Here is a 17,381-nt window from a genome sequence, read left to right on the forward strand (position 1 = left end):
AGTTTCAATACTAAAATGCAAAAGTAGTCATGCACAGTGTCTCAATCAGCCCATGGCTACGTTATGCACATCACAGCAGGTGGCTTGACCCCACATACAGGAGGCAGAGAGCAGCCATGTACCTTACACAGAACTGGGGAAGCTCAGTGGGTGAATATTTCTTTTAACGGTAAAAAAAATGTTTAAGGATAGGGAATATAATCATAACAGTTTAGACCACATCATGAGGATAAGGTACAAAGTTGTGTAATAACAATAGCAATAATTTTTAAATGTAAGAAATGTATAGCTAATGCCTTTTTAAAAAATTATTAAAATTCCTGAAGCAAAGATATTCAAGAATCATACAATTCTGCATCTTCAAAAACTATTTCTGTGTGTAGCATGGTAACATTTAAAGGCATTGGATTTAAATGAAAAATCTGAGGATTTTCACTGGAAAGATACAGGAATGAGTAAAAGATTGTACCAATTCTGTGAATTATAATAAGATTTATCATTTTTTATTCCTTATTTTCTTAATCTTTATTGAAATTTAGCTTATGTTTCTAAAGACTGGGGCATAATGTTAATCTTCTTTGTATATTTCTTCTATACTGTCTTTAAATGTACACTATTTTCTTATATTATTTTAACGTGCTTATTTTATTTTAGGCTGTTAATTCTGGTCAGCTCCAAGCTTTTGATTGGGGAAACTCTGATCAGAACATGATGCACTTCCACCAGGTACAAAAATAATCCTCATAATCAGTTCCATGCTGCAAATGAACTAACAAAAATAGTGTCTACTCATGAAGCACCTGCCACTTCCATTTACCACACCGGATATTGCTTATTGCTGTTCTCACAGGCTGCTTACTGGGTTCTTGCCATGTGCCGTATCATTATTTCTAATTCTTACAAGGACCTTGCAAGGTAAATATTATTATCCCTATTTTTTTCAGAGGTTCAGAGAGGGTAGGTAAATTACCAGAGTTATTCAGCTAGTAAACAACCAGAGAGAGGGGCTCAAGATGGTCAACTAGACACAGCCAGGAAGAGCTTCTCCCATTAAGAGACAAGGCCATCAAGAAGACTGGAACACTCTGAGCAGATCTTCAGAAGAAAGGCATTGAGAATGAATGGAGGTAGGATGCAGAGCCTGGGCTAGAGGGAGGATTCTGGGAAGCCTGCACGGGGTTGCTGAGCACCAGGACTCACTTCAGGCCCTGAGTAGCTCCTGGGGAAGAGGTGAGTTAAATAGGAGGGCAATGGCCCATTCTTACTATGGACTTAGCTGCAGGACACCCCACAACCCCCATAGACATTTGAGCTAGTAGGCAGAGCTGCTTGGAGAGTTGGCAGGGACAGGACTCCTGCCTGTGCAAAGCCCAAAGGGTTTGGTGCAGGAATGGTTGCAGTGAAGTATGGCCAGGGACATCCATTCCCCAAGGCTCGCCAAGCTCCTCTAGGTAGCATTGGCCTTTGTTGACTGTTGAACCTGAACAGAACAGGGCTATCTTACCCATGGGACAGGGCCAGTGTAATCTGAGCACATCCCTGTCTGCTGGCCTTTCTCAGGGTTCCTGCCTGGCTGCACCCGCTTGCAGCACAGCCTCACACGCCCAACCAGGGTGCCTCCCAGTGGTCACTGCCATACCTCCTTCACTGGCAGATTCTGCCTAGGCATAGGAGAGCTTTTGCAGATGGGTCCCTACCAGTATGGAACATACTTGCAGCCTCCCCTGACTGCTTTGCAAGCATGCATGTGTGCAAACCTTGCCACCACCACCACGATGAAGTGCTTTTGCCCCACCTCCCATCAGTGTGTTGTTTCCAGTATATGAGGAACATCTCAGCCTCTCCAGTGCAGCAGTGGCCAGAGAACAAAGCTTTGCACATGGTCCCACCTACCAAGGTTATAGCACACAGCCCAGGAGTGCTGAGCGGAGCCCTGGCACCCTGAAGTCATCCAGAAATGAAGCCAGTCAACTAAACACAACCTATATCACAGTCAAATTCTCAAGGGCTTCAAGGAATCTAAAAGCAAAAAGCCTCATCCAAAGGACAGCAACTTCAAAGATTAAAGGAATATCAGCCAAAACAGTTGAGAAGGAATCAGTGCAAGAACTCTGGACATTTGAAAAAGCAAATGACCTCTAAATGACCACACTAGCTCCCCAGCAATTGTTCTTAACTGATTGAAATTACTGAAATGGCAGATACACAGTTCAGAATCTGGATGGCAACGGAGATCATTGAAATTCAGGAGAAAGTTGAAACTCAGTCCAAGGAATCTAAGGAATCCAGCAAAATAATTTAAGAGCTGAAAGATGTAATAGCCATTTTAAGAAATAACCAAATTGATCTGATAGAGCTGGGAAACTCACTATAAGAATTTCATAATATAATCAGAAGTATTAATAGCAGAATAGACCAAGCTTAGGAAAAAATCTCAGAGATTGAAGACTGGTTATTTCAGTGAACCCAGTCAGACAAAAATAAAGAAAAAATATTTTAAAAAATGAACAAAATCTGAAGAAAATATGGGATTATGTAAAGACACAAAACCTACAGCTCTCCGGCATTCCTGAAAGAGAGGAAAAGAGAGCAAGTAACTTGGAAAACATATTTGATGATATTGTCCATGAAAATTTCCCCAACCTCACTAGAGAGGTCAACATTTAAATTTGGGAAATTCAGAGAACTCCTGCAAGATAGTATATAAGACAACCATCCCCAAGACATATAGTCATCAGATTCTCCAAGGTCTATGTGAAAGAAAAAATATTAAAGGCAGCTGGAAAGAAGGGGCAGTTTACCAACAAAGGGAACCTCATCAGGCTAACTGTGGACCTTTCAGCAGAAACCCTACAAGCCAGAAGAGATTAGGGGCTTGTATTCAACATCCTTAAAGAAAAGAAATTCTAACCAAGAATTTCACATACAGACAAACTAAGTTTTATAAGTGAAGAAGATATAAAATATTTTTCAGACAAAATTGCTAAGGGAATTTATTACCACCAGACCTGCCTTCCAAGAGGTCCTTAATGGAATGCTAAACATGGAAATAAAGACTGCTACCAGATACTGCAAAAGCACACTTAAATACATAGACTGTTGACACTAGAAAGCAGCTACACAATCAAGCCTACATAAGAACCAGCTAACAACACAATGACAGGATCAAATCTACATATATCGATATTAACCTTGAATACAAACAGGCTAAATGCCTCACTTAAAATGCAAAGAGTTGCAAGTTGCATAAAGAAGCACGACCTAACTGTATGCTGCCTACATGAGACCTATCTTGCATGCAGTGACACTCATGGGCTCAAAGAAAAGGCAGGGAGAAATATCTATCAAACAAATGGAAAACAAAAAACACCAGGGGTTGCTATTCTTGCTTCAGACAAAACAGAATTTAAATAAACAATTATCAAAAGGAACAGAGAAGGACATTAAATAATGATAAAGGGTTGAATTTAACAAGAATACAACTATCCTAAATATATATGCACCCAACACAGAAGCACCTAGATTCATAAAACAAGTCCTTAGAGACCTACAAAGAGACTTAGATAACCACACAACAATAGTGGGAGACTTCAACACCCCACTGACAGTACTAGACAGATCTTTGATGCAGAAAACTAACAAAGATATTTAGGACCTAAACTTGACACCTAACCGAATAGACTGAGCAGACATCTAGAGAACACTCTACCCAATAACAGCAGAATACATATTCTTCTCATGTGCACATGGCATACACTCTAAAATCGACCACACACTCAACCATAAAGCAATTCTCAACAAATTAAAAAAAAAACTGAAATTATACCGTGTACAGTCATGAGTCACAGTACAATAAAAGTAGAAATCAATACCAAGATGATCCATCAAAACCATGCAATTAGACAACCTTCTCCTGACTGACTTTTGGGTAAATAATGAAATACAGGCAGAAATCAAGAAATTCTTTGAAACGAATGAAAACAAAGATACAATATACCAGAATCTCTGGGACACAGCTAAAGGAGTGTTAAGAGGAAAGCTTATAGTGCTAAACATCCACATCAAAAAGTTAGAAAGATCTCAAATTAACAACCTAACATCTCACCTAGAGAAACTAGAAAAACAAGAGCAAACCAACTCCAGAGCTAGCAGAAGAAAAAATAACAAAAATCACAGCTTAACTGAATGAAATTGAGATGCAAAGAAACATACAAAAGATCAACAAAATCACAAGCTGATTCCCTGACAGAATAAATAAAATTGATAGACAGCTAGCTAGACTAATAAAGAATAAAGAGAGAAGATTGAAATAAATACAGTCAGAAATGACAATGAGGACATTACTGCCACCCCACAGATACATAATAATCCCTCAGAGACTATCATTATCACCTCTACACACACAAACTAGAAAATCTAGAAGAAATGCATAAATTCCGGGAAGCATAACACTTCCAAAGATTAAATCAGGAAGCAATTGAAACCCTAAACAGATCAGTAACAGGTTCCAAAATTGAATCAGTACTAAAACACTACCAACCAGAAAAAGCCCTGGACCAGAATGAATTACAGTCCAATTTTACCATACATGTAAGAAGAGCTGGTGCCAATCTTACTGAAATAATTCCAAAAAATCGAGGAGGAGGGACTGTTCTCTAACTCGTTTTATGAAGCCACCATCCATCATTCTGATGCCAAAATCTGGCAGAAACACAACGAATAAAGAAAACTTCAGGCCAATATCCCTGATAAACATATATGCAAAAATTCACAATGAAATACTAGTGAACCTAATACAGCAACCTATCAAAAAGCTAGTCCACAACAATCAAGTAGGCTTTATTCCTGGGTTGCAAAGTTGGTCCAAAATATGCAAATCAATATGTTTGAGGCATCACATAAACAGAACTAAAAATAAAAACCACAAGATTATCTCAATAGACACAGAAAAGACTCTTAAGAAAATTCAACATCCCTTCATGTTAAAAACCCTCAACAAACTAAGCATCAAAGAAACTTACCTCAAAATAATAAGAGCCGATCCCAACAAACATATGAGAAAAAGCTCAACATCACCGATCATTAGAGAAATACAAATCAAAACCACAATGAGATACCATCTCATGCCAGAGAGAATGGCGATTATTGAAAAGTCAGGAAACAATGGACGTTGGCATGGCTGTGGAGAAATAGGAACGCTTTTACACTGCTGATGGGAATGTGAATCAATTCAACCATTGTGGAAGATGGCATGGCTATTCCTCAAGGATCTAGAATCAAAAATACCATTTGACCCAGCAATCCCATTACTGGGTATATACCCAAAGGAATATAAGTCATTCTACTATAAAGATACCTGCACATATATGTTTACTGCAGCACTGTTTACAATAACAAAGACATGGAACCAACCGAAATGTCCATCAATAATAGACTGGATAAAGAAAATGTGGTACATATGCACCATGGAATACTATGCAGTCATAGTACTATGCAGCCAATGAGATAATGTCCTTTGCAGGGACACGGATGCAGCTGGCAGCCATCATCCTCAGCAAACTAACATAGGAACAAAATATCAAATACCACATGTTCTTACTCGTAAGTGGGAGCTGAACAATGAGAACACATGGACACAGAGGGGAACAACACACACCAGGGCCTGTTTAGGGTTGGATGGTGAGGGAAGGGAACTTAGAGGATGAGTCAATAGGAGCACCAAACTACCACAGCACATGTACACCTATATAACAAACCTACACATTCTGCACATGTATCCCATCCGAGGCGGGCAGATCACTTGAGGTCAGGAGTATGAGACTAGCCTGGCCAACATGGTGAAACCTCACCTGTATTAAAAATACAAAAATTAGCTGGGTATGGTGGCAAGCACCTGTAATTCCAGCTACTTGGAAGGCTAAGGCACCAGAAGAGCTTAAACCCAGGAGGCAGAGGTTGCAGTGGGCCAAGATTGTGCCATGGCACTCCAGCCTAAGTGACAGAGCAAGACTCTGTCTCAAAAAAAAAAAAAGAAAATAATAATAATATTAAGTGCCATTTATGACAAACCCACAGCCAACATAATACTGAATAGGCAAAAGCTTGAAGCATTCCCCTTGAGAACTGAAACAAGACAATAATGTCCACTGTCACCACTCCTATTGAGCATAGTACTGGAAGTACTAGCCAGAGAAATCACACAAGAGAAAGAAATAAATGGCATTCAAATAGGAAGAGAAGAAGTCAAACTATTTCTTTTCATGGATGATGTGATTCTATATCTAAAAAACCCCCACAGTCTCATTCTAAAAGCTCCTTACACTGATAAATAACTTCAGTAATGTTTTAGGATACCAAATCAACGTACCAAAATCAGTAACAATGTCCAAGCTGACAGCCAAGTCAAGAACATAATCCCAATCACAATAGCCACAAAAAGAATAAAATGTGAAAACAGCTAATCAGGGAAATGAAAGATCTCTACAATGAGAACTTTAAAACACTGCTCAAAGAAATCAGAGATGATACAAATGGAAAGACATTCCATGTTCACGGATAGGAAGAATCAATATCATTAAAATGGCCATACTGTCCAAATCAATTTACAGATTCAATGCTACTCCTATCAAACTACAAATGACATCTGACACAGAATTAGAAAAACTATTTTAAAATTCATATGAAACCCAAAAGAAGCCTGAATAGCCAAAGCAATCCTAATCAAAAAGAGCAAAGCTGGAGGCATTACTTGACTTTAAACTATACTACAAGGCTACAGTAACCAAAACAGCATGGTATTGGTACAAAAAACAGACACATAGACCAATGGAACAGGTTAGAGAACCCAGAAATAAAGTTGAACACCTGCAATCATTTGATCTTTGACAAAGTTGACAATAACAAGCAATGGGGAAAGGACGGTCTATTCAATAATTGGTGCTGAGATAACTGGCTAGCCATATGCAGAAGATTGAAACTGGACCCCTTCTTTTTACCATATACAAAAATTAACTCAAGATGGATTAAAGACTTAAATGTATAACCTACAACTATAAAAACCCTAAAAGAAAACCTAGGAAATACCATTCTGGACATAGGACCTGGCAAAAATTTCATGATAAAGATGCAAAAATTTCATGATAAAGTTGCCAAAAGTAATTGCAATTAAAAAAAATTGACAAGTGGAATCTAATTAAACTAAAGAGCTTTTGAATAGCAAAAGAAACTATCAATAGAGTAAGCAGACAACCTAAGAATAAGAGAAAACATTTTCAAATTATGCATTTGACAAAGATCTAATACTCAAAATCTATAAGAAACTTAAGCAAACTAACAAGCAAAAAAACCAAACAACCCCATTAAAAAGTTAGCAAAGTACATGAACAAACACTTCTCAAAAGAAGACATACATCCATCCAATAAGCATATGAAAAATGGTCAATATCAATAATCATTAGAAAAATGAAAATCAAAACCATGACGAGATAGCATCTCACACCAGTCAGAATGGCTATTATTTAAAAGTCAAAAAATAACAGATGCTGGTGAGGTTGTGGAGAAAGAGAATGCTCATACACCGCTGGTGGGAATGTAAATTAATTCAGCCATTGTGGAAAGCAATGTGACAATTTATCAAAGAACTTAAAACAGAACTATGATTTGACTTAGAAATCCCATTACTAGGTATATACTCAAAGGAATATAAATCGTTCTATCAAAAAGACACATGTACCCATATGTTCACTGTGGCCCTATTCACAATAGCAAAGACATGGAATCTAGATGCCCATAAGAGGTGGACTGAATAAAGAAAACATGGTACATATACACCATGGAATACTATGCAGCTATTGAAAAGAATGAAATAATGTCCTTTGAAGCAATGTGGATGCAGGTGGAGGCCATTATCCTAAGTAAATTAACGCAGGCACAGAAAACCAAATATCACATGCTCTCACTTATAAGTGGGGGCTAAACATTGAGTTTATAATGTGGGGGCTAAACATGGACACAAAGAGGGGAACAATAGACACTGGGGCCTACTTGAGGGTGGAGGCTGGGAGGAGAGTGAGGATTGAAAAACTACCTATTGGGTACTGTGCTCATTACCTGGATGACAAAATCATTTGTAAGCCAAACCTCCATGATATACAATTTACTTATGTAGCAAGCCTGCACATGTACCCCCGAATCTAAAATAAAAGCTGGAAGGGGAAAAAAATCAACCAGAATATGACCCAGGGTTCCTGGATTTAAAGTCTAGTCTTCTCCACTACACTGATTCCTTCTTAAAAAAACAAAAACAAAAAACAAACAAACAAAAAACATGTTTGTTTTTAAAGTATATTCTCTGACTTCTTATCTATGTTTAATAACTAAGACTGCCTAATAGTTCTTTAGGATGTCATTTACTAGCCACTTTTAAAAATACCATTATATGGGTCATTAAAGATATAAGTAAGAAGTATCATTTTTAGGAAGTAGTAGTATCTGCCAGGGATAGTGTGCCTTGGCACGCCATTCCCTAGGAAATAGTTCTACTTTCGATCTGGTGTGTCACCAGATCTATGAAAACTTTTAAAGAAAAGTTTTATATTAAAGGGAAATGTGTATTGTTGTTATTGTTATTTTATTCCCAAGTATGTGAGGAAATCCAATAATGATTTTGTCTTCTTGCCGATAGACTGAGCTTAAACTGAAAAAGTAGTCATCAATGATACTTTTCAAATCTAGGACGTAGAAATTTGGAAAAAAAATATTTCGTTTTTTTAATTTCTTTTTTCTTTTACCTTTAAAAATAAAGTCAGGGTCTCACTATGTTGTAAAGGCTAATCTTGAACTCCTGGGCTCAAGCGATTCTCTTGCTTCAGCTTCTCAAAGTGCTGGGATTACAGGTGTGAGCCACCATGCCCAGCCAAAAAATTTTTAATGTGGGAATTTTTAATGTCATCATAACAACTACTATAACAACTATAATAGTGAAAATGTATAACTCAACTCTAACTCTTGTGGAAAATCTGACTTTTCTCCCCAGCTGCTATAGTTAGATGTACGTGGCAGGAGTGGGGTGGGGATATGCCACACACACTACTTCAGAATACGGTTGTCTCTTGTGAGGAAACAGTGGTGACTAGATGTACTTAGTTCATACAGTTTTTCCAAAGGCCCCCTAACCCCAACCCCCACCAAAAGATACTATATTCTCAATGGCTATGGCAAAAAGTTCTAGAGAGACCTCTGGCCCAGTTTTAGTCACATGCCCGTCTCTCATACAATCACTGTGGCCTGAAGAATGGAGGACGAATTGGCCAGACCTGGTTACCTGGACCAGAGGTTGTGTTGGATCAATACAAGAAAGAAGCAGTAAGGGAAAATTTGCTGAGAGTTTATAGAGTACTATAGCCACTCTAGTTATTTGTAACAGACTGACTCCCTTTTAACATCATACTTCAAATGTCTTTCATGCATTAGTCTCAACGCTCCCTGAAGAGTCTGCTGATTCCCAAATATTAATAATGCTGCTGAGCCCAGATTTGTGCCTAGGGGAAGGGATATTTATCCTATGCGACATTTTGTTTGAAAAGGTCGCATTCTGAGATCAAATGCTAACTAGAAAGATGATCCCCAATGGAAAAAAGAACGCTCTTCCTCCAGAATCTTTTCTTATTTTCCCAAACGTGCAAGTCAGAAATACAATAATTGAATTGTTTTTTTGATTCACAATTCATATAAGTGCACAAAAATGGCTTCAAGTATTTTTAACACTTTAATGTTTATATACCATTAAGTTTAAACTAATTGTACACTTGTAGCATTTAAAGAACTTGCTCAACAGCTGATAGTTAATGTTACTTCTATAATGTAATTTTCTGTAAAAACTTTTCTCTCTCTCTTTTATTGTATTTAGCTTACACCTCCCTTATACAACATTACTAAGATGGAAGTTCCAACAGCAATATGGAATGGTGGACAGGACATTGTGGCTGATCCCAAGGATGTCGAAAATTTACTTCCTCAAATTGCCAACCTTATTTATTACAAGCTGATTCCACACTACAATCATGTGGATTTTTACCTTGGAGAAGATGCACCTCAGGAAATTTACCAAGACCTAATTAGATTGATGGAGGAATATTTACAAAATTAAATGCACTTTCCTTTCTCTAAGCAAGTGGATTTTCATAATAATAATGAGATGAACAGACACTAGAGTGATCCCCAGTGATTTCCATCTTCTAGTATCTATGCCTTTGTATAATCTCCCCTTCAATGTGGGTGGGATATGAGACTTCGTTCAAGCCAACAGAACTGGCAAAGGTGTAAGATGTCACACCCTTGATTAGGTTTTGTCATATGGCAAAGGTAATAAAATGTCAATCCCTGATTACATTATACAAGAAGTCGGCCGGGCTTGGTGGCTCACGCCTGTAATCCCAGCACTTTGGGAGGCCGAGGCTGGAGGAGCACTTGAGGTCAGGAGTTCCAGACCAGCCTGGCCAACATGGTGAAACCCTGTCTCTACTAATAATACAAAAATTAGCCGGATGTGGTGGCACGCACCTGTAATCCCAGCTTCTTGTAAGGCTGAGGCAGGAGAATCGCTTAAACCCAGCAGGCAGAGGTTGCAGTGAGCCAAGATCACGCCACTGCACGTCATCTTAGCAGATTGGAGCAAAAGATTCTCCTTGTTAGCTTGATGGAATAAACAGATATGTTGAGAAAACTGACCTTACAAGGAACTGAGCACAGCTTTTAGAATCTGAGGGTGGCCTCCAGCTGATAAAACAGCAAACACCAAGGCCTTCAGTCACATAACCACAAGAAAATGAATTCTGCCCAAGCCTGAATAAACTTGGAAGCCCATTCTTCCCTAGCAACCTCCCATTGAGAGAGCATCCTGGCCAACACCTTGATGGTAACGTGGGGAGATCCTGAGCAGAGGACCCAGTTATGCCATGCCTGGACTACTGACCCACAGAAACAGTGAGATAATAAATGTATATTCTTTTAAACTGCTAAGTTTGTGGTAATTTGTTATCAGCAATAGTAAACTACTACTACTATTTGTTATTGTTATATAACAATTATATTAATTATATGTTTGATTATATTAATTACATAACAATATGATATAGATTTTATAATTATATTATATACAATATATTAAAATATAATTATGTATTAAAGAATTAGATAACAATGTATAATAAATATGTAATATACTACATATATGTTATCTGTTACAATAAAATTATATATAATATTAATATATGATGATTATTAGTCTGTCTCTTTGGTTAAAAGTTTGATAGATCTAAATTCTTGAGTAAACATACTTTAATATATATTTTCACATATTTTCTGCTAATTCAGTCACCTCTGTCATTTGGGAATTTGTTCTATAGATTGATTTTTCTCCTCTGGTTATGGGTCCTGCCTTATTGCATGCTTAATAATTTTATATTGAATGCCAGACATTGAATTTTGCATTGCTGATTGCTGAATTTGTTTTTATTTCTTTATACGGGGTTGGAAAACAATCACCCAGGCACAGAGTCAATGATCAATGAATACATGTTTGGTGACTGGGAGTGTCAAGTGTTATGAAGGACTTGATTGGGCCCTGTAGAAATTGGGGTATTTTACAACATGTAATTAATATAAACTTGGCTAAGACTCATTTATCAAGAATTTCCTGGCATAAATAAAGGGGCTGTAGACATGATGGGGAGGGTATTAAAGGAGATCTGAGTCTTAGCTTGGGAAGGCTGGCTGGCAGGGCACCAAAAGCCTTCACAGGGAGACACCTCTTTGGTGACTATGGCATATCATACTGGCATATCCTGACACTGATCTTGTCACTGCCCCAGAAATGACTGCACTTACACATGCTGACTCATGCAACTGAAATGTACAAGGAGCTGCAGAACATAAAACAAAACACATGTTTATAATTTATATCAAAAACTATAATTTGGCCAGACTAGTGTTTTCTTTTCCTGTAATAAAACACATGGGAAATTCTAGTATGAAACTGTTGCTTGTTGTACATGGAGTAAAACACAGAAGTATATGGTTTGACAAAAATCATCCCCTCCACGATCATTCAAGTTCGCTGAGCCTTTTCCATGAGGAAATAATAGTGTAAGCATTTTACATGAATTGTATCATTTAATCTTCATGATAGCCTTATAACATGGTATCATTCTTATCACTTTACAGATTACGAAACTGAAGTTTAGAGATACTGGGCAACTTGCTGTAAAATATTAGTTCTCTGAACTCTGAAACCTTGGCTTTAGGTAACCAAGCTCTTAACCTTTATGCTTTAATGTTATAAGTATGTATTATAAACTAGCCATTCAGAACAAGAAAAATGATAAGGAAAACACTGTTCCTGCCCAAGTGGCGCTCAGATACTATACAGCTATAGTTTCAGTATCCTATGTCCAAAATGCTTGGGACCAGACATATTTTGAATTTTGTAGTATTACAAATGATAACATATCTAAGATATGTTAGGGATGGAATCCAAATCTAAACATAAAATTCATTTATGTTTCATATACACTATACAAATAGGCTGAAAGTAAGTTTGTATGGTATTTTAAATAATTTTGTGCATGAAACAAAAGTTTTGACTGTGTTTTGAGTGTAACCAATCATATGAGGTCAGGTGTAGAATTTTTCACTTGTGGCATTTCAGTGCTCAAGAAGTTTTAGATTTTGGAGCATTTCAGATTTGGGATTTTTGTATTAGGAATGCTCAACCTATACTAATTTACATACTTAAATCTTTAATTTTAATTTAATAATTGTGATGAAGCCATCAAAAAGAAGTACACCCTCACCAGGGTGGACAGGGAAGTCTTCTCTGAAGACATGAAATTTTGGCTGATATCCGTGATATCTGCCAGATATTACAGGTAGGGGACCAACTCGGGGGCGAGGAGCTAGGCTAAATTAAGAAAATTAAAGAAGCCCAAGGAGCAAAAGAGAGAATGGGGTGAGATGAGCTCAAAGGGAAAGGCAGAGTCTGGTTTTAGGCCCTCCTAGCCACTCACAGGATATTGAATACAAAATCATTGAAGTCATATTCTCAAGAATACTTAAAAGATAAGATCACATATGTGATTTTAAATGATGATAATACCTATGATGTGGAGAAAAAAGAACTTCCTGAGATTGGGTAATTTATAAAGGAAAGGTGTTTAATTGACTCACAGTTCTACAAGGCTGGGGAGGCCTAAGGAAATTTACGCTCATGGTGGAAGGGGAAACAAACATGTCTTACATGGTGACAGACAAGAGAGAAGTGCAAGCAGGGGAAACACCAGACACTTATGAAACTATTGGATCTCATAAGAACTCACTCAATATCATGAGATCAGCATGAGGGACACCACCCCTATGATCCAATCACCTCATACCAGGTCTCTCCCTTGAGATGAGATTTGGGTGAAGACACAGCCAAACCATATCAGAAAATATTTCACTAATAATGATATTGACTATATGTGGAAATGATAATATTTTGAACACATTGGTTTAAATAAAATGCATTTCAAAATTTTATTTCACCTTTTATACTTTTTAAAAATGTGGCCATTAGAAAATTTAAATTAAATACCTAATTCACATTATATTTCTATTGGACCATGCTCAGATAGTGAAGAGAGTAAGGTAACTATCCCCTAAAAATTCTGGTTATTTCTAGGAAAATGGAATATCTCTGCATTTATAAGATTTTTTAAATGTATGGAAAAATGAAAGAATACAGACTGTGTAAAAGATATCAGATTGTGCTATAGTGGTTACTAGGTTTAAGAATAATTTGGAGGCTGAAAAAGAGAAAAACTGCTATCAGGTAGCAATTTTTAAATTGTATTCGTGTGGTTTGCAATTTGTAAATAGCAATGTATCTCTTCCAATTTAGTTAAAAAACAGGACAAGATTGAATTTTTCCTGTGAATTTCCTGTTCTCTATTAAATTTAGTAGGTAATGTTAAGAAAAATTTCCTTTCTAACAGCAAGGAAAGCCAGTGGAATTTACAGCCAAGTTGGTAGCATATCAAAGTAAAATACCTGACACATACTAAGTACTTAACAAATAATAAATAATTCACTATTATTATTTATAATAACATTATTAGTATTCCTCAGTAACTAAGCTGCATTCTCTGGACTTCTAGAGTCATCTATTCAATCACTCATTCACTCACTCAGCAAAAATTTTTGATGTTGATGGTGATTAGAGGAGGAATGAAATCAAGAAACTCTAAAAAGCATTTATCTATTTTCAGGGGTGCTGGTGAGATTTGAAGGTGATTTAATAGTAACTCAAAATAGAACATTAACTCAGGAAAAAAAACAGGAGCATATATCAAAACAACAATGTTACCTCTTTGCACATTCCTATCACCATTTATTTACCCTTGCAAATTGGATGAGACAAATTAAAACTAGATTCAACTTGAATGTCTAGCTAAGTGTCCTGTGGCTTTTTTTTTTTTAAAGAATCTACATTTGAATATACCTCCTACAGAAATTCAAATACAAAATGAGCTCTAGAGAATACCATACATACATGCTGCATATTAAGCAGGAAGCGAGGAGGGTAAATCCACCCGGGGCAGGAAAATGATATAATTTTCCTCATATTCAATGGTATGGCCCTTCCTCTTCATTCTCACAAGGATTTGACCTTTGTCACAAACACGGATGGTCCTGATCCTGTCACTCCGGAACATGGATGTTATCAAGGACAGCTGCCGGCACTCTTGGTAATAATTTCTCTTTAAATGTAAGTGATCTTTCCTTTGAACATTTTGAGTTGGGATGGATGAGTGGTACATAACTTATTATGGCCTCTTCAAAAATCTTTAATATTTTAGTTAACTATGATTGATAGACCTTTTTGTCACTTCTCTCTTCTCTCTATTATAGCCATTATTGTTTTTAAAGATGGATGTAGTATAAATGGCACTGAAACAGAGATTCATTTTCACTGACAGTAAAAGACAGCATATTCTACGCTAATATGTAATCTCAAAAACAACACTCTTTCTTGTAGTAATTATGAACATTGCCAACTTCACTTTGAGTAAAGAGATGAAATTTTAAAATATAAAGTATTTTCTCTTAAGCAAAAGTGTGCTAATTAATAATTGTACACACACACATATACACTTATGGACACTTATGGTTCTATTGAGCACTGTTTGAATTTTAGGATGCAAAATAAATTAGATAAATTATCTAGTGAGTAAGAGACAAAATCCAGGTTCTTGTTCATGCACAGTCTTTTTACTGTAGGGTGAAATTTGTCTCAAAAGTGTGAGGTTCAAATTATTTATTTTTCAAAATTCTCACTAGTTTCCATTTTGCTGGTTATGGCCTACCCTTTTTAACTTTGAGTTATTTTCAAGAGAAAATTTGAAAAAGCAGCCTTTGGGGAGAAAGAAGCAATCCAACAAACAAAAAGATAACCACACTGTAATAGGAAATGTGTTTTGAATAGGACATTGGAAGAAAAATAATAATCATTTTTACAGATAGATCCCAAAGTCAAGAATCTGTGTTCAACCATGTATGTTCCACCATCTTCACAATTGAATGAGCAGCCGTCATTAAGCAGTTAGCTTAGGCCGTAATATGATTCTTGGACTGAGATTTCAAAAATACCACAGGCCTTCTGAAAGGTTACCCCTTTCTAGCTCCACTATCATCTAATTTTATTAAAAAAAAAAAACATAAAAATTTGAGCTTCTAGAGAGTAGCGGCTACCATTTTGTATCCCACAGGGCCAAGGAACAAGTTTTAATGTATTCATTTAAATTAATTTCAGTATGAGTATCAAAATATATAATAAAAATATTATAACATTATATATTTTCTATATACTTTTATTATATAGAAAACATATATTATAGAATATTGTAGAATAATATATAATACCAAAAATATATAATATTCAGTAATATATTAAATACTTATTAAAATAGCAAGCTTGTATAGGAAGAGTGATGGAGCATGGTGAGAAAGTTCAGCTTTATTTCTTTGACATTACTTTGTTTCTGTACCAACAAAAGAATTACAAGAATTGTCCAGATTATTCAAATAACTCAAAGTTGAGGAAGGAATATAAGTCAATGATGTACAAACTCTTTTAAGATTTGAGCTAGTCTACAATCTGTAAAGATCTGTGAAATTGAACTATATTTGTGCTATTTCCATGTTAAGTCAAGGCAACAAATCAATATTAATAATAATAACATAGTGCTTCCTAGAACTTTCTAAAGAGTCCAATACAGTTTTGTTAGAAAGGATTGTTTTTGAAGTTAAAAACCATGAGAAATTCCAGGAAAATCCACATACCTATGCCATCATACTATCAATCAGGGCAAAACATGCTTGAGTCTTTCATCAAGACTAAATGATTAAGGAGTGGTACATAACTTTTCCCTGTTCTGACCAGCTGAACACTTCCTTTTACTCCACATTTGTTTAATTGGCATGAAATTTCCCACTCCACTAAAACAGATCTTAGGATTTGGACAATACGAAATATCATGTTTTTGAAAGGATTTGAGAATAAATCCAAACTAATAGAACTGAAACTTCTATATTATGCTGGGTAGCAACTTAGTTTTCCCTACCCTTCTTCATGCTGGGAGATGAAAGAGATTCAGTTACGGCTTAAGCTCCATAGGCATACAAAGTGAAGTAGAAAACTGAGGCACATGTGCCTCCATTATCTGGTATCTCATGTGGGGCTTAGAGCTAAATTGTCGTTATTCGGCCTCCATTTCTGCCTTTAACCACTGGTGTAAACAAAGATTACTGTGCCAAAGTTGACAGCAACCCAAATCCCTTTGACATGTGAATTAGTTTCCTCTGCCATACTGCTAGTTTCAAATTCCTTCTGGTTTCAGGATTTAGGAGTCAGGGTTGCCTCATCTTCTCAAATGAGTTACAATCACGCACATCCCTACACACTGCATGGTTGGCACTAGTTCCTTAATACAGGTTACTTTGTTTGATCCTCATGAAGGATCAAATGGGGAAGGGAGATACTATTGTCTCTGATTGTCCATTAAGATCTTGAGTATGTTCTACTTCCCTGTTTGACACACTGGTTTGAAAATGTTGCTAAGTCTTCCCAACAATGACAGACACTCAGTGGAAACATGAAGGATTCCGTCAAACTGGTTATTTTGCATCATGTAGACCACTATTTCCCAACCTACAAGTGCATCATGGCATTTGGTGTGTCAGGGACACGCCTTGGGTGTGTGTCTCAGTCTAAAGCTTCCTCGTTTTCACAAGCTTCCTGTTTCTCATCTCTCTAGCTTCTAACTGTCACTGTAATCATCTCTTAT

General features: G+C 36.6%; 1 protein-coding gene across 2 annotated transcripts in view; it reads left to right on the forward strand.

The window, feature by feature from the left end:
• Positions 1 to 10,167, forward strand: part of LIPK (lipase family member K) — a 48,004-nt gene extending 37,837 nt beyond the window's left edge. The window contains exons 10-11 of one of the 2 annotated variants that reach the window (XM_054523520.2): positions 655 to 726; positions 9,908 to 10,167. In XM_054523520.2, the coding sequence (XP_054379495.1) occupies positions 655 to 726; positions 9,908 to 10,147 (312 nt within the window). In that variant the 3' untranslated portion in view covers positions 10,148 to 10,167. The remainder of the gene's footprint in view (positions 1 to 654; positions 727 to 9,907) is intronic. The other variant, XM_002820950.5, reaches the window with a different exon arrangement.
• The last annotated feature ends 7,214 nt before the right edge of the window (positions 10,168 to 17,381 follow it).

This window comes from Pongo abelii, chromosome 8 (assembly GCF_028885655.2).
Source record: "Pongo abelii isolate AG06213 chromosome 8, NHGRI_mPonAbe1-v2.0_pri, whole genome shotgun sequence".
NCBI classification, from domain to species: Eukaryota; Metazoa; Chordata; class Mammalia; order Primates; family Hominidae; genus Pongo; species Pongo abelii.